The following is a 23,088-nucleotide window of genomic DNA, read 5'->3' on the forward strand; positions in this document are numbered from 1 at the left end:
CCAGTGGAGAAGGTGGAAAGCTTCAAGTTCCTTGGCGTAAACATCACTGACAAACTGAAATGGTCCATCCATCCAACCTCAGGAGGCTGAAGAAATTTGGCGTGGCACTTAAAACCCTCAAACTTTTACAGATGCACAATTGAGAGCATCCTGTCGGGCTGTATCACCACCTGGTATGGCAACTGTACCGCCTGCAACCGCAGGGCTCTCCCCAGAGGATGGTGCTCCAGGACACCTACAGCACCCGATGTCACAGGAAGGCCAAAAAAATAATCAAGGACAACAACCACTTGAGCCACTGCCTGTTCACCCTGGTATCATCCAGAAGGCGAGGTCAGTAGAGGTGCATCCAAGCCAGGACTAGGAGAATGAAAAACAGATTCTATCTCAAGACCATCAGAATGTTAAATAGCCATCACATCACCGGCACATTAGAGGCTGCTGCCTATATACATAGACTTGAAATCACTGGCCACGTTAATAATGCAACACTAGTCACTTTAATAATGTTCACATATTTTGCATTACTCATCTCATCTGTATATACTGTATTCTATTCTACTGTATCTTAGTTTATGCCGCTCTGACATTGCTCGTCTATATATTTATATATTCTTGATTCCATTCCTTTACTTAGATTTGTGTGTATTGTTGTGAAATTGTTAGATATTACTTGTTAGATACTACTGCACTGTTGGAGCTAGGAACACAAGCATATCGCTACCCCTTCAACAACATCTGCTAAACACGTTTATGTGACCAACACAATTAGATTTTATTTGACATATTAGATAAACCTAAACGGTAGAATAACACTTCAGAAACCCATATTTTCATAAACTACAGTATCTGTTTATAGACATCAAATGTACAGACCAACTCTGGTAGGGCTGAAACCATGATCTACTTTAAAAGCTTAATACAACTGGACTGAGCCCTTGACTCAAACTGTAGCAGGGATTATAGTCAACCCAAAGGAGTGCTGAAGCTTTGGAGATGGTGCATGGACAGCATGCCCTGATTTACACTGCACAGCTTATATGCCCTCAACACCCCCCCCCCACCTCCCTACTAAAAGGAACTTTTGGGGAAGTTAGCTCAAGAGAGCAGCTTAATGGCTGCTGGGCAGGACCGGGGCAATGGACGAGGAGGAAGAGGAGGACAGGGAGGGCCCAGATGCCCCAGTGTGGCAAAGCCATAGAATTATAAATTAGAATAATAATTTAATAGGATCTTTATGGGCAGAGCCCTCTGTCCAGTGTCTGTCTCATGCCCAGGGGGTGAAGGGGGTTGAACTGGGCACTGGTGCCCACTGTGCTCCTCATCAGGACAGTGACAGATGACGGTCTGCGCGGGCAAATTTTCTGCCGCTTTGACTCTGCCTTCTGTCCTCATTCATTAGTGTAGAGGCGATTAAGAGGGCATCGAGAACGAAATAGAGAAAAGGTTTGGGACATTTCCTTTCTTTTATGTTGACTTTTTTGCACTGTAATTGGTTGACTTGCGATGACACTGGGGGCAATGGCATTGCACTTATTTACTGACAAAATGTTAGGAGGATGTTCGTCCCATTTATCACAGTTATGACCTCAAAAACACTGTTAAACAAAAACGCAATATGTGTATCCTCTTAAGTTCCAAGGGAAAAGCAACGAGTAAAACAGTGCCTATTGTTTTAGCAAAATCATCTAAAAGCACCTAAAAATACCTCTCTCTTTCCTCTCTTATAGTCAAGCATTCAGGCAGACTGCTCAGAAATTATAGGCATTCTTTGTGTCGGAGAGCTACGGAACTAAAAACACGGGCCGTGAAGTCGGAGAGCTGAATGATTCTCTACACTCCTCAGCTGTGTCCCAAATGGCACCCGGTCAAAAGCAGTGCACTACATAGGGGAATAGGGTGCTATCCCACAACATAGTGTGGTGCCAGGACAACAACCTCTCTCTCTCTCTCTCTCTCTCTCAATGTGAGCAACACAAAGGAGCTGATGGTGGACTACAGGAAAAGAAGGGCCGAACAGGCCCCCATTAACATTGACGGGCTGTAGTGGAGCGGGTCAAGAGTTAAGTTCCTTGGTGTCCACATCACCAACAAAGTGTCATGGTCCAAACACACCAAAACAGTCATTTTACCCCTCAGGAGACTGAAATGATTTGACATCCTGACTGGTTGCATCACCGCCTGTTATGGCAACTGCTTGGCATCTGACTGTATGGTACTACAGAGGGTAGTGCGCACTACCCAATACATCACTGGGGCCAAGCTTCCTGCCATCCAGGACCTATATACTAGGCGTGTCAGAGGAAGTCCCAAAAATGGTCAAAGACTACAGCCACGGCAAGTGGTACCAGAGGTCCAAAAGACTACTTAACAGCTTCTATCCCCAAGCCATAAGGCTGCTGAACAATTAATCAAATGCCCACCCGGACTATTTACATTGACCCTCCCCCTTTGTTTTTACACTCCTGCTATTCACTGTTTATTATCTATGCATAATCACTTAACCCCTAACTACATGTACAAGTTACCTGAACTAACCTGTACCCCCCCCACATTGACTCGTTACCGGTAGCCCCTGTATACAGCCTCGTTATTGTTATGTAATCTTAGTGTGTTACTTTAATTAAATGTTTTACTTTAGTTTATTTAGCAAATATTTTCTTAACTATTTCTTGAACTGCATTTTTGGTTAAGGCCTTGTAAGCAAGCATTTCACGGTAAGGTCTACCTACACCTGTTGTATTCGGAGCATGTGACAAATAACATTTGATTTGATTTATTTGGGACACAGTCATTCTCTCCGCTCCTCTCCGGGAGCTTATCAAAAGGATTCAGAGATACAAAGAGGCTGACGGGGATGTTGACTGAGAAGGTGAAAAAGAGGACTAGAAGAAGGAATGAAGGCCTCAGTGCTGACATGCCATACCTAGGGAGGGAGGGAGGGAAAAAGAGGGACGGAGATGATCAGAGAGAGGGGGGAAACGAGGTCATGGTGATGTTCTGTATTAAAGACCAAGGGGAATCTACTTAGTACAACTAACAGACAAAGCGTACATCCCAAATGGCACTCAATTCCCTATTTAGTGCACTACTTTTAACCAGGGATCAAAGGCCTCTGGTCAAAAGTAGTGAACTATGAATGTTAAAACAGTGCAAATGGATTCAGGAAGATCAGATGCATAAGTCTTGGAGATTCCAAGTATATGCTATTGCACATATTGTAACTGTAGTTACACCATTTAGCTTAACAATGCAGCTCCTTGCAATGCAATTCCAATGAGGGCTGAAAGAACTGAATGTAAAGGACAAAGTAAAGAAGTGACAGAGCTGTTGATAGCAGATTTTTTAAACTACTGCGGTTTAAACCTCAGAGAGAAACAGAGATTAAGGAGGGGATTTAGTGAAGAGAAGACACCCAGCCTCCCAGCTTTAACTAAGAGAAGTGACAAAGCAGAGGAGAGTGAGAGGGGGACATAAAAGAAAAGCAATGAGGAGGTACAGGACCTGCTAGTGTGGAAAGAATCCACGTCCCACCCTCAGGAGCTGACAGATGTATGTGACCTGTCTCGGGAGTGACCTGGCCTATACCTGCTGTACCACCAGATGCTCCACTAAAACTAATACCGCATTTCCATGGAGACTTACCTCGATGCCAGTGTTTTATGTTCATGTAAACTCTAGTATAATTGTGTTACCATTACACGTGTGACATTGTTATGTAAATGCCATCTAAAAAGTACCAGTGGCCTTGCTTTGGCCCCAGGTGAAAGCAGGAGCAATGGTCCAGTGAGACAAGGGTACTGGCCCGCGTAGAAGGAAACAGAAAAGACTGAGCCTTTTGATTAAAACACTGAGGTAAATCCTATATCATGCACCACAAACTAACAGACTGATTCCCCCTGACTGACCAAAACTTTATATAAGCCACCAGGACAATGGTCCCAATCCTAACATTGTACTATTCGTAGATTGTGTGTGACATATCTTTAATATAATGTATACTTATAGGCCACAGTTATGTTGCATCAAAGGGTGTTAGACTGTGATGAATTAAAGCAGACTGCTGTGCCGTGCGTGAGACTGAGCGTTTACCTTTTCAGGTCTTTGGCAGGTGTGTCTGATTTAAAAACCTCAGTAATGGTCTTGGTGTGTGGTTATAATCTAACACTCATACAAGTATGATGGTTGTGTGAGATTGTCTGTGGATTTTCTGGTACATGTATATGAACTTGGTGAGTGAGAAACGTTTACCTGTTTGAGGTCTGCGTGGGCCGGTGTGTCAGAGAAGCAGCAGTGGTGGAAGAGACCCATCTTCTGGTTGAGGAGACAGTGGACAACATGGGCCCTGGCATTCTGCCACTGGACCAGCCTCACCAGCCCACGGTTCGGAGAGGCTCCAAGGTCCACTGACCAGTTATAGGTGTACAGGGTCACCTGGAGAGGGGAGAGAGGAGAGAGAGAGATCAACCCACCCCATACAGCCTTTGAGTGAAAATGGAGCAACGTCCCGATACATTTTGCCATCTCTTGTTATAGGCAACTCCCGTGCGCACGCACGCACGCACCAGGAACACACACACCAGGAAGAATAGCTGCTGCTTCCAAATAATTTGTTTTATTTGTATAATAACAACACACTCCTCTTCTCCTCACCTTCTTCTTCAGGATGTGTATGAGGAGAAACCTCTGCCTTGGGGCCACACCCCTCCAGGACTGCCCTGGGCTGAACCAATCAGACTGCTTCAAGGCCTCGAAGCGCTGGAAGCCTTTATGAGCTGATTGGACATATAGGGAGGGAAGACAGTGAGAGTGGGCCACAAGGGGGGGACGATGACCAGGGTTGGGGTTAATTACATTTCAATTCTGAATGTTCTTCATTGAAAAGCAATGAGGACAACGAACTGCAATTTCAGTTTAACTTCTGAATTTCAATATATTTGACCATAACCAACCCTGGAGCAGACAGACAGAAGACAGGAGAGACCTGAGTGGAGCCAAACCCTGTCTCTAAGATAAGACATGGTAGGGTAGGCTGAATCAATTTAACTAGGGGACCTTAAATGTCTTGGACCAGAATATTTAATCTTTTATTTACCATAGAGTATATGACTAAACGGATAGTCAGCTACCCTATTGTGGGAAAGTGAATTTTAAATATGAAGCTATTAAAATTCTATCATAAACGGTTCTCATTACATCCTAGCAGACATAGGCTATGGGCTGTGGTCAAAACTAGTGTACTAGGTAAGGAATAGTATGTCATTTAGGACATAACCAGCAAAATATCTCAGTAAGGTTTGCTAAGCCCCCAGGGCCAGTTGCATGAAATGATTCACAGAGCCATCTTGAGAGGCGTGCATGGGGCTAGTCTGCTACTGCTTTTAGAGCAGGAGAAAAAGAAAACCCTTTCCTTTTCTAAGAAATAGACTTAGCATCACTGGAAAAGGTACATTTCCAGACAGCCAGAGACTTAAGCTTTAACAGAAATTGCAACCATTTATGAAAGTAGAAATAGTGAGATTTGATATTTGGAATTGAAATATGAAGTCAGTTTGAGGGAGACGAGACAGAGGAAACTGTGAACTCTTCATATTCACAGATATAAGGTCATCCTTATTAAGCAACATGATATGATGCACAGCTCATAACCATGCATACACCTAAGCATTGAGTACAAAGCTTTACATTCCAAAAATTACTTAGTGTCTTCAAAAAGTATTCATACCTCTTGACTTATTCCACATTTTGTTGTATTACAGCCTGAATTTAAAATGGATTAAATTGATTATTTTTCTCACCCGTCTACACACAATACCCCATTATGACAAAGTGAAAACACGTTCTAATACATTTTTGCTAATTTATTGAAAATGAAATACAGAACTCATTTAAATAAGTATTCACACCCCTGAGTCAATACTTTGTAGAAGCACCTTTGGCGGCGATTACAGCTTTCATCATCTTCGGTATGTCTGTATTACAGCTTTCATCATCTTCGGTATGTCTGTATTACAGCTTTCATCATCTTCGGTATGTCTGTATTTGGGGATTCTCTCCCATTTTTCCTTGTAGATTTTCTCAAGCTCTTAAGTTAGAAGGGGATCAGCACTGAACAGCAATCTTCAAGTCTTTCCACAGTTTATCAATGGGATTCAAGTCTGGGCTTTGGCTGGCTCACTCAAAGACTTTGTCCTGAAGCCATTCCAGTGTTGCTTTGGCTGTATGCTTGGGGTCATTGTCTAAGGTCATTTGCACTCTGAAGCAGGATCTCATCAAGGATTTGCCTGTATTTGGCTCCATTCATTGTTCCCTCTATCCTTACCAGTCTCCCAGTCCCTGCCACTGAAAAGCATCCCCATAGCATGATGCTGCCACAACCATGCTTCACAGTAGGGATGGTGTTAGATGGGTGATGAGCTGTGCCTGGTTTTCTGTCTCATCAAACCACAGAATCTTTTGCCTTATGCTCTCTGTCTTTCACGTGCCTTTTTGCAACACCAGTCGTCCTGTCATGTGCCCTTTTCTCTGGAATGGCTTCCGTCTGGCCACTCTCCCATAAAGCCCAGATTGGTGAAGTGCTGTAAAGACTGTTGTCCTTCTGGCAGGTTCTCACAACTCAGCCAAGGAACTCTGTAGTTCTGTCAGTGTGGTCATTGGGTTCTTGGTCACCTCCCTAACCAAGCTCCTTCTTGCCCAGGTTGGTTGGACGGACAGTTCTAGGCAGCCTGGGTAGTTCCACTGTGCTCTTGGAAACTTTCAACACTAGAAATGGTTTTATACCCTTTCTCAGGTAGATACACTAATTCTCGGAGATCTACGGACAGTTCCTTGGACTTTATGGTATATTTTCTGCTCTGACATGCACTATCAACTGTGGGACCTTATATAAACAGGTGTGTTTCTTTCTAAATCATGTCCAAACAATTGAATTGGCCACAGGTGGACTCCAATCAAATTTTAGTGACATGAACGATTATCAAAGGCAATTGGATGCACCGGAGCTCAAATTGGAGTGTAATAGAAAAGGGGTGTGAATACTTATGTAATTCACATGTCCATTTAATTTTCAAAACATTTGAAATAAAATCTAAAAAAAACATTTTCACTTTGTCATTATGGGGTATTGTATGTAGATGTGGGTGAGAGAAAACAAACAAAAAAAATTATCAATTTTGAATTCAGGCTGTAACACAACAAAATGTGGAGTAAGTCAAGGGGTACGAATACTTTCTGAAGGCAACAGAGATTCAGTTATTTCACCATTATTTTTTGGACAAATATTATCAGGCTCAACAGGTAAATAGAATTCCATTTAAATTAAGAAATCTGAATGAAACCAAAACAGCCTAGGGATAGTGTTGCTTGGTTGGGCTGGCTGCAGGTAAACTTACCTGTCAACCTACTATGAAGAGGGGGGCAGAGTCAGACTCACCTGTCAACCTACTACGAAGAGGGGGGCAGAGTCAGACTCACCTGTCAACCTACTACGAAGAGGGGGGCAGAGTCAGACTCACCTGTCAACCTACTACGAAGAGGGGGGCAGAGTCAGACTCACCTGTCAACCTACTACGAAGAGGGGGGCAGAGTCAGACTTACCTGTCAACCTACTACGAAGAGGGGGGCAGAGTCAGACTTACCTGTCAACCTACTACAAAGAGGGGGGCAGAGTCAGACTTACCTGTCAACCTACTATGAGGAGGAGGGCAGAGTCAGACTCACCTGTCAACCTACTATGAGGAGGAGGGCAGAGTCAGACTCACCTGTCAACCTACTATGAGGAGGAGGGCAGAGTCAGACTCACCTGTCAACCTACTATGAGGAGGAGGGCAGAGTCAGACTCACCTGTCAACCTACTATGAGGAGGAGGGCAGAGTCAGACTCACCTGTCAACCTACTATGAGGAGGAGGGCAGAGTCAGACTCACCTGTCAACCTACTATGAGGAGGAGGGCAGAGTCAGACTCACCTGTCAACCTACTATGAGGAGGAGGGCAGAGTCAGACTCACCTGTCAACCTACTATGAGGAGGAGGGCAGAGTCAGACTCACCTGTCAACCTACTATGAGGAGGAGGGCAGAGTCAGACTCACCTGTCAACCTACTATGAGGAGGAGGGCAGAGTCAGACTCACCTGTCAACCTACTATGAGGAGGAGAGGCAGAGTCAGACTCACCTGTCAACCTACTATGAGGAGGAGGGCAGAGTCAGACTCACCTGTCAACCTACTATGAGGAGGAGGGCAGAGTCAGACTCACCTGTCAACCTACTATGAGGAGGAGGGCAGAGTCAGACTCACCTGTCAACCTACTATGAGGAGGAGGGCAGAGTCAGACTCACCTGTCAACCTACTATGAGGAGGAGGGCAGAGTCAGACTCACCTGTCAACCTACTATGAGGAGGAGGGCAGAGTCAGACTCACCTGTCAACCTACTATGAGGAGGAGGGCAGAGTCAGACTCACCTGTCAACCTACTATGAGGAGGAGGGCAGAGTCAGACTCACCTGTCAACCTACTATGAGGAGGAGGGCAGAGTCAGACTCACCTGTCAACCTACTATGAGGAGGAGGGCAGAGTCAGACTCACCTGTCAACCTACTATGAGGAGGAGGGCAGAGTCAGACTCACCTGTCAACCTACTACGAAGAGGGGGGCAGAGTCAGACTCACCTGTCAACCTACTACGAAGAGGGGGGCAGAGTCAGACTTACCTGTCAACCTACTACGAAGAGGGGGGCAGAGTCAGACTTACCTGTCAACCTACTACAAAGAGGGGGGCAGAGTCAGACTTACCTGTCAACCTACTATGAGGAGGAGGGCAGAGTCAGACTCACCTGTCAACCTACTATGAGGAGGAGGGCAGAGTCAGACTCACCTGTCAACCTACTATGAGGAGGAGGGCAGAGTCAGACTTACATGTGAACTTACTAAGCACAGGGGTGTTCTCATCATCTGAACTGTCTTCTGTGGGCAAATAGAGATGAGCACAAACAAACAGCATGGCATTGGCAGGATGCAGGCACTGGCAGGATGCAGGCACTGGCAACAGACAGCTCTATAGGAGCTAGCTACACAGAGACACTAAGCTAAAGCTACAGACACAGAGATTGTTTCAAAAGAAAGAAATAAAGAAATGTTAGGCAGTTAAAGTTTGAAAATGGTTGCTTTGATTGTCAGAGTGACAGAGGAGAGAGAGAACCCAAGTACAGAACAGTAGCAGAGAAAGCATGTCATGTCACACTAAGCTTAGAAACAATGCTGCCTGTGTGTATATAATGCACGTCTACACTCATCTACAGTTAATAATTAGCAATAGTTATCAGAACCATGCCATAAAAGGCATGCTGTTTCTGAAGTGGAGAGAAAAGAGTTGCGATGAGACATTGGGAAATTGCTAGAAATGTTCCAGGTTGGGTTAGAATTGAGTATTTGGGTTTGTGCCCAGTTCTGCCCGTTAGCATCATAATAATATCTCTCTATTATGCTGATGTATTATTACTTTTATTAAGTCATTTAGTAAAGTATGTTTGACCACACAATCCAGATATTTAACTACACATTCCAAAGTTAGAAAGAAAAAAGGTACCTCAGGGGAAAAGGGTACCTCCACATTTTTTTATTTCTCAAAAATAATAGGAAATGGGGCATCATTTGAGGTGAATAAAATGAGCATCACATACTTATAAAGGCCAATGATTATGTTTAACTCCATGAATCAAATAAGCAAACAAAATCATGGGTCAAGCAAACAGTGACTTCTTTCAGAGCACAGAGATAATAGAACTCTGGCTATAGCAGGTACCTTGCTCTGTGCAGCAATGCCACTGGTGGAAGTTCCTTCCAATGAGGATGAAGGTTCTAGAGGTGGCAGGTGGTTGGCTAAGGTGTTGGATCAGAGGCATGGGAACAAAGGTGTCTCCTTGGGGACAACTAGGGGACCAAACAAAAACACAAATGATAAGGTCATTATATATAAAAACATATCCTTTCAAAACTGTCTTGAAAGATGAAGTTTGTGAAATGTGTTTGTACGCTTATGTATGTATATACATGCGTTCCTGATATATACACTTTCCAAACTAGCTGGAAGTATTTAAAATAATTCACACATATTCAAATGCTTGATTCTTTCCAGTGATTGTGTCTTTCCAGCGATTGACTTGATTCTTTCAAATGACCAACCTCGTCCTCTCGAACACCTTGACTGTGGTGTCACTGGCCAGGGAGGTGACCAGATTGCCAATCTCTGTCAGGATGGGAGGAAGCAGGAACTGGGAGGCAATCTCAGCGGTGCACTGCTGAATGGACGGGCATCCTATTTACACCAGAGACAGAGTGAGAGAAAAGGAGAAGAAACAGAAAATGAGAGTCTCTCACAGAGAAGAGATAGGAGACGATGGCTTCATCCCATACCCTATTCCCTTTACAGTGCACTACTTTAGACCAGAGCCCATCAAGCAAAACAGACAATCGGTTTGGGAAGCAGATCATCTTTTATATTACCTCCTCTCCTGTCTCCTTTCCACTCCATCAGAAATAAGGAGAGGGGTAAGGAGAGGGCAGAGGAGCCACTCACCAACTTTAGCCATGAAGGTGATCCAGGGCTGACAGGTAACCTGATACAGAGGGTGCAGGGTCCCAACGTTCCCCTCCTCTAGCTGGGACACATGTCTCCTGTTGGAATATACACACACACACCCATTAAACAGTGCAATACTGCTGACAAACTCCACATTTAACAGTGGTGACCAGACTTTGTTTCAAGTGGTATTTTCTGTCTTTCAAATACTTTAGCTGCACTTGATTGAGCTTGCCTGTCGCAATGAAACCAACAGAATAGTTAAAACAGCCCAAATAAAACACTCAAATTATTTAGAGGAAAACAGATCCTCTTAACCGAGATCTAAATCCAGCCTGTGTATATGCTAACCTCTGGGCCTGCTCCAGTTCTACAGCCATGGACCTCTCCTGGCTCCACTGCTGCTTCACGTTCTCCGTCTTGTGTCTCCTACGTGTCCGACCCTCCTCCCCCTTCTCCTGAACGATGTCGTCTGTCGTCTTAGGGATCCCCAGCTCAGATGAGTCTGGCTTGCTCTGCAGGGAGAATCAACATTTCGTCATCACTCTTTCCTAGTGAATCAAACAGCAACGTGGTTGTTCCTAATCCAAATATCCATATAAATGTTGATCTCAGATTGATGTAGCACTGACAGAACCAACTCAGTTGAGACATAGAACTGTTTGATGAAATATTCTGAAATAGTACTCTATTCAGTACACTACTACCAGAAATAGAAAAGTTGTTTTTTAGGGAATAGGGTGCCATTTTGGACACAATCCACTTTTACAACACGTCACACTTTCAATGAAAGAGAACTCACCAGTATTTCCCAGACGCTTCGGCGGGTGGTCTTGCCAGTGGGTGTGGTAGACTTGGGGGTGCTTGGTCCAGTGTTGGGGCTGGTCCCAGAGGGGGGAGGGATCAGAGTGATGGGGGAGGGGCTGTTCTTAACACTCCTAGAGCCACTACAAGACATCAAGCTGTCCTTAAATTCCTTCACTTCCAATGGAGGAGAACTTAAATGACCTAAAGAGAAGATGTGGAGATAGACAAGGGATGAACCTGATAACATTGATTGATTTTAAAACAAATCTGAATTTGATTGATAACATAGTCTACCATTTTAAACAACAATCTGAATTCACTTTCTAAGAGGACCAATAAAGCATTTGCAGTTCAGGTACTGTAATAGTAGTATTTCCTCAGCGTTAGTTGTGTCTTCTCTCTGACCTCTCCCAGGTGTGGTAAGGAACGTCTCCAGACACAGTGGATTGGGCAGGACCCTCAGTTCCATGATGACATCACAGAGGGTGTGGCGCAGGGCTCCTCGCAGTTTGTCAGTCAGCTGCAGGGGGGAAACGTTACCTTGCTCCCAAATGTCAAAACGTACCCTCATCTCTGACTCTGTCAGGAAGAACAGATGATCAACTGACTGATGAACATAGCACTGAGCATGTGTAGAACTAGCCTGGTCCCAGATCTGTTTGTGCTGTTTTGCCAACTCCTATGGTCATTGTCATGTGACAATGTCAAGCCAGGACATTGCTTGTCCCAGATCTTTGGGTCATCTTGCCAACTCCTATGGTCATTGAACTAGCCTGGTCCCAATTCTGTTTTTGCTATATTGGCAATGAGCACATTGTGACTATGACCATAGGAGTTGGCTATACAGCACGAACAGATCTGGGACCAGGCTAGTGCAGACTGCAGAACACACCTGATTAATGATGACAGTCCTGTAGAGCAAGGCCCAGCAGATTTAAACAGTTCAGGTAGTGGGCCTCTGATTGCTAAGCCTACACAAATACATAATGATTCACTAGATTACCACACGAGAGAGGAGGCTACTCTCTGAAATTACATTTTCTCAAACAAACTATTAGGCAGAAATGATATTTGCCAATTAAAGTTGTTAGCTATATGCAAATAATACATGTTTTAAGGACTGAATTATTTTGTTGAAGTTCTTCTTCTTCAAAAAAAAGTTTCATTTAAATGTATTCAATGTCACATTGACAAAAAACATCCCTGTATCAAAAGAGGGAATTAAAACTCTTTGTAACATTCCACAATGACCATCATTATGCAGACAGATGTAACTGTACTACTCTGGACTGAGACCATTACTAGGACTTATTGCTGTTTATTAACAAATCCATATTGTGAAATGGTGCTTTATTAAGAAGTTTGAGTTTGTCAACAATTGATTTAATAAAAAACGCTTAAAGTGTAACTTTTTTGGCAACCTGACAAAATTCACATAGAAGAGTTATAGATCTATTATTCTCATTGAAAGTCTAAGAATGTGCACTATTTCTATGCTTCCCGAAGTTTAGTTTTTGCGCCTTTTACTTTCGTTTTTGTACACCATCTTCAAACAGCTGATAATACTATATTTTTGGTTATGGAAAATATATTTCACAGCAGTTTAGATGGTACAATGATTCTCTACACTATACTTGCTTGCTTTGTCACATAAACTGAAATTAGGCGAACAATTAGAATTTTAGCAACCAGGAAACGGCGGAGTGATTACTGCGTAGTGCACTTTTAATAGAAGAAATCGACAATGCAGCACATAATAGAAATCCAATTTTATGACACTGTTCAACAAGAAAAATACACAGCAACAACTCCAATGGTTTCTCTGGCTACCCTGGCAGAGTCATGTTCATCGGCACTAAACAGAGAGGTATTATCTGAAAGTCTTTTAAGAAACAATACTTTTCAATTTCCGTTGCAAAACCTTTTGCTACAATGTGCCCTAATGAACAGGACCCTGATCTCTAGAGAAAACCTACCGGGCTTTACCTGAGCTGAGGTAGTTCGAGTCCACCTTAATGACAGTTGTCAGGGTGTCAAACTGTTCTGGCTGTAGGAGGATGCTGGAGGGATCTCCTCTGGGTGGTGTGGTGCAGTTGTGGGCAGGAACCTGCAGGGGGCATCCTTGAGCGTCTACGAACGACAGCGCGATACAGGCAATACCTAAAGGGAACAGGTGAAATGTGGAGGACAGCGTAATATACTTACTACAGGATGAATAAAGACATGAGTCCTCCAACTACAAGGTGGTGCTCTGTTTCATGGTCCTTCGAGACAGATAGTCATTTGTTTTCATTAACAATAACCTTGATTATGTTTTTATCTAAACTCAAAAAAATAAGTTCAAGTGTAATTAAGTGCAGTTTTGAAACGACAATGATTGTGTGCGCCATTATAAAACATAGAAAGATTCTCCATAGATTCTGTCTGATATTGTTCTGCATCAACAGATAAACAGTATAAATCCAAACAGACAAACCATGACCTTCCTACTACAAGTAAGTTCCATCCCAACACATAAACCCAGACCACCTAGTCTTCGGATTCTCACCAAAGCCATGCTTCAGCCTCACCTCATTAATCGTGCACCATACAGGCAGGCATTCCTCACCCACACAGGACACCGGTGTTAAATAACATTACAGTTGATCTGCCCGGCCCATGTTTGGTTTGATATGGCTATGAGCATGCACCATTAGTGGGGATAGAGGCATGCATGGTATTGTGATGTGCTGGTGTACCTAGAAGCCTGGCGTGCTGAAGACAGACATGCATTACAGAAATCCCCTGGAATAAATCAGCAAAACAGACACACAGCCATCTCTTCTACAACCCCCTGTGCTGGGCTGAGCTTCACACTGCCTGCGTATCTGCCTATTGCAGTCAGCCAGTCAACAAAGCCGCCACATGTCATTCTCAAACCACTAAACCCACTTATCATGTTACCGTTTCTCTCCAGAAGGTTTGGCTACTGGTAATACTATGTGTTTGTGCCTTCTGATGACTGAAAGAGTCCGTCGGAGCGAGGGACTTGATGTGTTTGTCCTTTGTGTTTTGCTTTGGTTACTTTAGCAGGGTCTGACAGGCTGTCGCTTGCGAGTCTCTCTCTCTCACACACACCCCTCAGCAAGAGTCCATTTGGGCTCAGGAGTCTCTCCATCCGTACCATCGCAGTGGCTTTACTCTGACAGGCTGTCCCCCAAATGGCCCATAGGGCTCTGGTAGAAAGTAGGGCACTACAGTACATTCTGAAAGTTTTCAGACCCCTTGACTTTTTCCACATTTTGTTACGTTGCAGCCTTATTCTAAAAAAAGATTAAATACATGTTTTTCCCACATCAATCTACACACAATACCCCACAATGACAAAAGCAAAAAAAATGTTTGACATTTTTGCAAATGTATTAAAAATAAAAGACATACCTTATTTAAATAAGTATTCAGAGCCTTTTGCTATGAGACTCGAAATTGAGTTCAGGTGCATCCTGTTTCCATTGATCATCCTTGAGATGTTTCCACAACTTGGAGTCCACCTGTGGTAAATTCAATTGATTGGACATGATTTGAAAAGGAACACAACAGTCTATAAAAGGGTCCCACAGCTGACAGTGCATGTCAGAGCAAAAACCAAGCCATGAGGTCAAAGGAATTGTGCGTAGAGTTCCGAGACAGGATTGTGTCAAGGCACAGATCTGGGGAAGTGTACCAAAAAATGTCTGCAGCATTGAAGGTCCCCAAGAACACAGTGGCCTCCATCATTCTTAAATGGAAGAAGTTTGGAACCACCAAGACTCTTCCCAGAGCTGGCTGCCCAGACAACCTGAGCAATCGAGGGAGAAGGACATTGGTCAGGGAGGTGAACAAGAACTCAATGGTCACTCTGACAGAGCTCCAACGTTCCTCTGTGGAGATGTGAGAACCTTCCAGAAGGACAACCATCTCTGCAGCACTCCACCAATAAAGCCTTTATGGTAGAGTGGCCAGACAGAAGCCACTCCTCAGTAAAAGGCACATGACCGCCTGCTTGGAGTCTGCCAAAAGGAACCTAAAGCCTCTCAGACCATGAGAAACAAGATTCTCTGGTCTGATGAAACCAAGATTGAACTCTTTGGCCTGAATGCCAAGCATCACATCAGGAGGAAACCTGGCACCATCCCTACGGTGAAGCATGATGGTGGCGGCATCATGCTGTGGGGATGTTTTTCAGCAGCAGGGACTGGAAGACTAGTCAGGATCGAAGGAAAGATGAGCGGGACAAAGTACAGAGAGATTCTTGATAAAAACCTACTTCAGAGCACTCAGGACCTCAGACTGGGGTGAAGGTTCACCTTCCAACAGGAAAACGACCCTAAGCACACAGCCAAGACAACGCAGGAGTGGCTTCGGGACAAGGCCCTAAATGTCCTTCAGGGGCCCAGCCAGAGCCCTGACTTGAACCCGATCTAATATCTCTGGAGAGACTTGAAAATAGCTGTGCAGCTACACTCCCCATCCAACCTGACAGAGCTTGAGAGGATCTGCAGAGAAGAATCAGAGAAACTCCCCAAATACAGGTGTGCCAAGCTTGTAGTGTCATACCCAAGAAGAATTAAGGCTGTAATCGCTGCCCAAGGTGCTTCAACAAATTACTGAGTAAAGGGACTAAAAACGTATGTAAATGTGATATTTCAGTTTAGTATGTTTTATACATATGCTAACATTTCTAAAAACCTGTTTTTGCGTTATCATTATGGGGTATTGTGTAGATTGATGAGGGGGAAAAAAATATTTAATCCATTTTATTTGTATTATGTGGAAAAAGTCAAGGGGTTTGAATACTTTCTGAATGTATTGTACAGTTGAAGTCGGAAGTTTACATACACTTAGGTTGGAGTCATTAAAACTCGTTGTTCAACTACTCCACACATTTCTTGTTAACTATAGTTTTGGCAAGTCTGTTAGGACATCTACTTTGTGCATGACAAAGGCATTTTTCACAAAAAAGTTTACAGAGATTATTTCACGTATAGTTCCTTGTATCACAATTCCAGTGGGTTAGAAGTTTACATAGTCAACTTACTGTTGTGTGTGCCTTTAAACAGCTTGGAAAATTCCAGAAAATGATGTTGTGGCTTTAGAAGCTTCTGATAGGCTAATTGACATCATTTGAGTCAATTGGAGGTGTACCTGTGGATGTATTTCAAGGCCTACCTTCAAACTTAGTGCCTCTTTGCTTGACATCATGGGAAAATCAAAAGAAATCAGCCAAGACCTCAGAAAAATAATTGTACACCGACACAAGTCTGGTTGATCCTTGGGAGCAATTTCCAAATGCCTGAAGGTACCACGTTCATCTGTACAAACAATAGTATGCAAGTATAAACACCATGGGACCACACAGCCGTCATACCACTCAGGAAGGAGACACGTTCTGTCTCCTAGAGATGAACGTACTTTGGTGCGAACAGTGAAAATCAATCCCAGAACAACAGCAAAGGATCTTGTGAAGATGCTGGAGGAAACAGGTACAAAAGTATCTATCTCCACAGTAAAACGAGTCCTATATCGACATAACCTGAAAGGCCGCTCAGCAAGGAAGAAGCCACTGCTCCATAACCTCCATTAAAAAAGCCAGACTACGGTTTGCAACTGCACTTGGGGACAAAGATCATAGTTTTTGGAGAAATGTCCTCTGGTCTGATGAAACAAAAAAATTACATTTGGCCATAATGACCATCGTTATGTTTGGAGGAAAAAGGGGGATGCTTGCAAGCCAAAGAACACCATCCCAACCGGGAGCACGAGGGTGGCAGCATCATGTTGTGGGGGTGCTTTGCTGCAGGAGGGCCTGGTGCACTTCACAAAATAGATGGCATCATGAGGAAAGAAAATTATGTGGATATATTGAAGCAACATCAGTCAGGAAGTTAAAGCTTGGTCTCAAATGGGTCTTCCAAATGGACAATGACTCCAAGCATACTTCCAAAGTTGTGGCAAAATGGCTTAAGGACAACAAAGTCAAGGTATTGGAGTGGCCATCACAAAGCCCTGACCTCAATCCTATTTAAAATCTGTGGGCAGAACTGAAAAGTGTGTGCGAGCAAGGAGGTCTACAAACCTGACTCAGTTACACCAGCTCTGTCATTAGGAATGGGCCAAAATTCACCCAACTTATTGTGGGAAGCTTGTGGAAGGCTACCCGAAACATTTGACCCAAGCTAAACAATTTAAAGGCAATGCTACCAAACAATAATTGAGTGTATGTAAACTTCTGACCTACTGGGACTGTGATGAAAGAAATAAAAGCTGAAATAAATCACTCTCTCTACAATTATTCTGATATTTCACATTCTTAAAATAAAGTGGTGATCCTAACGGACCTAAGACAGGGAATTTTCACCACGATTAAATGTCAGGAATTGTGAAAAACTGAGTTTAAATGTATTTGGCGAAGGTGTATGTAAACTTCCGACTTCAACTGTATATAGGGTTCCATTTGGAATGCAGCCTCTGACAAGGTGTCCAGTTTCCGTGACGGCTGCCTACAAGTGGTACTTGATTAGACTCATAAGACCATAGGCCTACTGGTAAAATCCATGAGGGGGTACTTTTCAGAACGAATAGAACGCCACAGTTCGAAGGATACCCATATTTCCTAAAGAAAGGTTAATATAAGACTAGACCATTCTTAACTCTGCTCAACAGAATTATTCCACTATGCATGAGTACATTGCAGTAACTCTGTGTTTAGTTAACCTTGTCCCATGGTAAGTCTCAAGTCTCATCAGCCGTAAATATCACTGCCTAATCGGGAAACCACTAAATTAACTGGATGCTATTAAAACGAATGCACACATTATTTTGCTTGATAATTTTCCATTCCATTTCTTATAGAGCAGCATCTCTTGATAGGCTAAAGAAGCCATTATAACCGAGACCAAAGACAGTTAAACACACACATTGAAGCTTTAATGCAGCAACATACTACTACTGAACTACATGAAAGAAAGACCATGCAAAACAGCCTGAGCCTACCTAGTTGAAGTGTGTGTGTGGGGGGGGGGGGGGGGGGGGGGGGGGTGAGAGAGACACACACACGTCACTCTGCATGCCACTTAAAAAGTAATGCAAGGAGCATAGGGTTACTGGAAATAACATTCCGGTCCACATTAAAGACTACTGCTGTTGAAGTACAGCCAATTTACCTAGAGTAAAGCACTGCCAAATGAAGCAATAGGTACAGTAAGATGATGCAAGAGCAAGAAGCACACCCAGCCAGCCCAGTAGATGGCGCTATTGTGCACAGGACAGGCTGCAGAGTGGGAGCAAAGGTAGCTAAATGACACCTGATACCTTGGAACTGAGAGGGTGGGAAGAGGTGCTGAATGAGGTCCGACATGTTACCTGAGTCAACAGACAGACAGGCAGAGACAGACAGACATACCCTTAATACATTATCTTTTGCTATCAGATACAGTGCCTTCAGAAAGTATTCATACCACTTGACTTATTTCACATTTGGATTAAATAGATTACATTTTCTAACCCCATAATGACAAAGAGAAAATATGTTTTTAAAAGAAAAAAGCTGATTCACTGAAAATTAAACAGAAATATCTAATTTACATAAGTATTCACACCCCCGAGTCAATACTTTGTAGAAGCGCCTAAAGCAGCATATTACAGCTGTGAGTCTTTCTGGGTAAGTCTCCAAGAGCACGATTATGACCTGAGTGAAGCGTGCGTAAATGGAATGTAATTCCCTTTTTATACACTTCTATCTATACATATTCTGACAAACTTAAGCATGAGAATAGCGTGCCAATCACTTGCTATTCGTTTTGGGTGGAGATTGAATAAATGAAGGTATGACAGAGGTGTGTCTACAGATATGATGTATTCTGACCTTGACTTATTTCCCTCATAAGTCAACCACCTTTATGCGCAAGGAAACCATGAATAAGATCTGATGACCCTACCTACTCCAACAGGAAAAAACATCTACTTCATTTTTTCCGATATAAATAACACCATTCTCCATGTAGTGTCATTTACAACTTGATAAGAGCTAGGTAAATGAGTAATCCGTTTGGATAAGGGAATTGCAAATATAAATTACACTTGTTTTAGAAATATGTCACCTTATCATTGCTGGAGACAAAGGTGAAACCAGCCATATGGCAGCAAACTGATTCACATCAACTTTCCCACAGTAAAGTTCATGAAATGCTGTGCCATTACGCAGAATTTAAATTGTATAGCTTTTTAACTTGCAGGGATGGGCACTCTCGAATGTCTTAATTATAGGCTACCCAGACTTACTCTCTCCCGTCACTATCATGGTCAATATTATCCAATATCAGCATTGACTGTCAGTAGGCCTAATAACAACACATTATTCAACTGACAATTTACTGTTAGCTCCCTTCAGTTGGTATAACCTACATTATCATTCCATTTAATTCCATTGTTTAGTTTACCTTAATTTGCTTCATCTGTAAACGCCGTCACAGCCATGTGGTTGATGCTGAGGAACATTGACAGTTGATAATATAAAAATAACCTGTAGACTAATTCAATCGTTACAGAGCGGAGCACAGACCAAGCAATAACAGTTTGAACACGACACATGGTGAAATACTTGGCTGTTTCGTCACACAGTTACATGGTTAGTGCAGGCAATAGATGAGGGTTTAGCCTACTATTGTACACTATTCTCCCTATTATAATTATATATGTACACTAATCTTACAACATTAACATGGGTTGAAGAACTGAATGTGGCAATTTTCAGAATGAATCAATCCACCGTTTTCTTTCTTCCATGCGTAAAGGCTCTCAAACCTGTTTATGATTCAAACATATTTTTCTAACACTAAATAATCTTCAAGATCATAGTATTTTTTACATCTACCAATTGGTGCAAAGGGACACAGGGACACGACACCAAAGGGACACGAAAATCCATATATTTAGATGGGTTTCTTTAATTGATGCCTATTATTCTGAACCGGTTCTCGAGATAGTTGATAAAATTCTGACTCAATAAAATATAACTAAAAAAGGTACACAGTATTTATTAAAGGGTTGGCTTAAGATAAATGTACTGAAAACCCCTTTGAATAAAAACTCCACGAAAGAAAATCTGTTGGCCAGCAAGTGGGAAGGTTTTTTCAGTGGTTAAATTACATTTGTTCACCGTGCGCAAGGGAACCACGCCCGCAAAGCCCGTTACACACCTTCATACGGTAAGTCTGAATACCATCTACTGATAAATGCATAGGAAAGGCGTGCGTAAGAAAGGCTTAATTTCCTAAATCGGAATCGGGGCCTAAGAGCTTTCAACACATGGATTGTGCAACTTTTGCACATTATCTTTTAAAAATTCTTCAAGCTCTGAAATTGGTTGTTGATCATTTTCACTGCCTTCTTGGTAAGCAACTCCAGTGTAGGTTATTGTCCTGCCGAAAGGAGAACAAATCTCCAAGTGTCTGGTGGAAAGCATACTGAACCAGATTTTCCTCTAGGATAGTTTTATTTTTTTATTTAACCAGGTAGTCTAGTTGAGAGCAAGTTCTCATTTACAACTGCGACCTGGTCAAGACTAAAACAAAGCAGTTCGACACATACAACAACATAGAGTTACACATGGAATAAACAAACATACAGTCAATAATACAGTAGAAAAAAAATCTAAGGAAGTAAGGCAATAAATAGGCCATGTTGGCGAAGTAATTACAATATACCAATTAAACACTGGAGTGATTGATGTGCAGACGATGAACGTGCAAGTAGAGATACTGGAGTGCAAAGGAGCAAGATAAATAATTAAATACAGTATGGGGATGAGGTAGTTGGATGGGTTATATTACAGATGGGCTATGTACGGGTGCAGCGATCTGTGAGCTGCTCTGACAGCTGGTGCTTAAAGCTACCGAGGGAGAAATGAGTCTTCAGCGATTTTTGCAGTTTGTTCCAGTCATTGGCAGCAGAGAACTGGAAGGAAAGGCGGCCAAAGGAAGAATTGGCTTTGGGGGTGACCAGTGAGATATACCTGCTGGAGCGCGTGCTACAGGTGGGTGCTGCTATGGTGACCAGTGAGCTGAGATAAGGCGGTTGACAAAACACATGGCACTGTGATAGACTGCATCCAATTTGTTAAGTAGAGTGTTGGAGGCTATTTTGTAAATGACATCGCCGAAGTCGGGGATCGGTAGGATAGTCAGTTTTACGAGGGTATGTTTGGCAGCATGAGTGAAGGATTCTTTGTTGCGAAATAGGAAGCAGATTCTAGATTTAATTTTGGATTGGAGATGCATAATGTGAGTCTGGAAGGAGAGTTTACAGTCTAACCAGACACCTAGGTATTTCTATTTGTCCACATATTCTAAGTCAGAACCGTCCAGACTAGTGATGCTGGACGGGCGGGCAGCGATCGTTTTGAAGAGAAGAGAATTATACAGAATGGTGTCGTCTGCGTAGAGGTGGATCAGAGAATCACCAGCAGCAAGAGCGACATCATTGATGTATAGAGAGAAGAGAGTCGGCCCGAGAATTTAACCCTGTGGCACCCCCATAGAGACTGCCAGAGGACCAGACAACAGGCCCTCCGATTTGACACACAACTCTATCAGAGAAGAAGTTGGTGAACCAGGCGAGGCAGTAATTTGAGAAACCAAGTCTGTTTAGTTTGCCAATAAGAATGTGGTGATTGACAGAGAAGAATGTGGTGATAGAGTCAAAAGCCTTGGCCAGGTCGATGAATACAGCTGCACAGTAATGTCTCTTTTCGATGGCGGTTATGATATCGTTTTGGACCTTGAGCGTGGCTGACGTGCACCCATGACCAGCTCTGAAAGTAGATTGCATAGCGGAGAAGGTACGGTGGGATTCGAAATGGTCTGTAATCTGTTTAACTTGGCTTTCGAAGACCTTGGAAAGGCAGGGTAGGATAGATATACAGTTGAAGTTTACATACACCTTAGCCAAATACATTTAAATTCAGTTTTTTTTTTTACAATTCCTGACATTTAATCCTCGTAAAAATCTCGTATCTTAGATCAGTTAGGATCACCACTTTATTTGAAGAATGTGAAATGTCAGAATAATAGAGAGAATGATTTTTCAGCTTTTGTTTCTTTCATCACATTCCCAGTGGGTCAGAAATGTACATGCTACCAAATACTAATTGAGTGTATTGCCTTAAAATTGTTTCACTTGGGTCAAACGTTTCAGGTAGCCTTCCACAAGCTTCCCACAATAAGTTGGGTGAATTTTGGCCCATTCCTCCTGACAGAGCTGGTGTAACGGAGTCAGGTTTGTAGGCCTCCTTGCTCGCACACGCTTTTTCAGTTCTGCCCACAAATTGAGGTCAGGGCTTCGCGATGGCCACTCCAATACCTTGACTGCTGTCCTTAAGCCATTTTGCCACAACTTTGGAAGTATGCTTGGGGTCATTGTCCATTTGGAAGATCCATTTGCAACCAAGCTGTAACTTCCTGACTGATGTCTTGAGATATTGCTTCCACATCATTTTCCTGCCTAATGATGCCATCTATTTTGTGAAGGGCACCAGTCCCTCCTGCAGCAAAGCACCCCCACAACATGATGCTGCCACCCCCGTGCTTCACGGTTGGGATGGTGTTCTTCGGCTTGCAAACGTACCCCTTTTTCCTCCAAACATAACGATGGTCAATATGGCCAAACAGTTCTATTTTTGTTTCATCAGACCAG

At 43.0% G+C, this 23,088-nt stretch overlaps 1 protein-coding gene across 1 annotated transcript in view; it reads right to left on the reverse strand.

Annotated features, from left to right (window-relative positions):
- The window catches only part of LOC129869570 (KICSTOR complex protein SZT2-like), a 192,353-nt gene that overhangs the window by 62,712 nt on the left and 106,553 nt on the right, over positions 1–23,088 (reverse strand). The window contains 11 exon segments of the mRNA XM_055944087.1: positions 4,252–4,434; positions 4,654–4,775; positions 8,910–8,957; positions 9,796–9,923; positions 10,176–10,308; positions 10,570–10,667; positions 10,924–11,087; positions 11,375–11,580; positions 11,785–11,958; positions 13,366–13,539; positions 18,709–18,759. Of these exon segments, the coding sequence (XP_055800062.1) occupies positions 4,252–4,434; positions 4,654–4,775; positions 8,910–8,957; positions 9,796–9,923; positions 10,176–10,308; positions 10,570–10,667; positions 10,924–11,087; positions 11,375–11,580; positions 11,785–11,958; positions 13,366–13,539; positions 18,709–18,759 (1,481 nt within the window).

Source organism: Salvelinus fontinalis, chromosome 14 (genome assembly GCF_029448725.1).
Source record: "Salvelinus fontinalis isolate EN_2023a chromosome 14, ASM2944872v1, whole genome shotgun sequence".
Classification (NCBI taxonomy): domain Eukaryota; kingdom Metazoa; phylum Chordata; class Actinopteri; order Salmoniformes; family Salmonidae; genus Salvelinus; species Salvelinus fontinalis.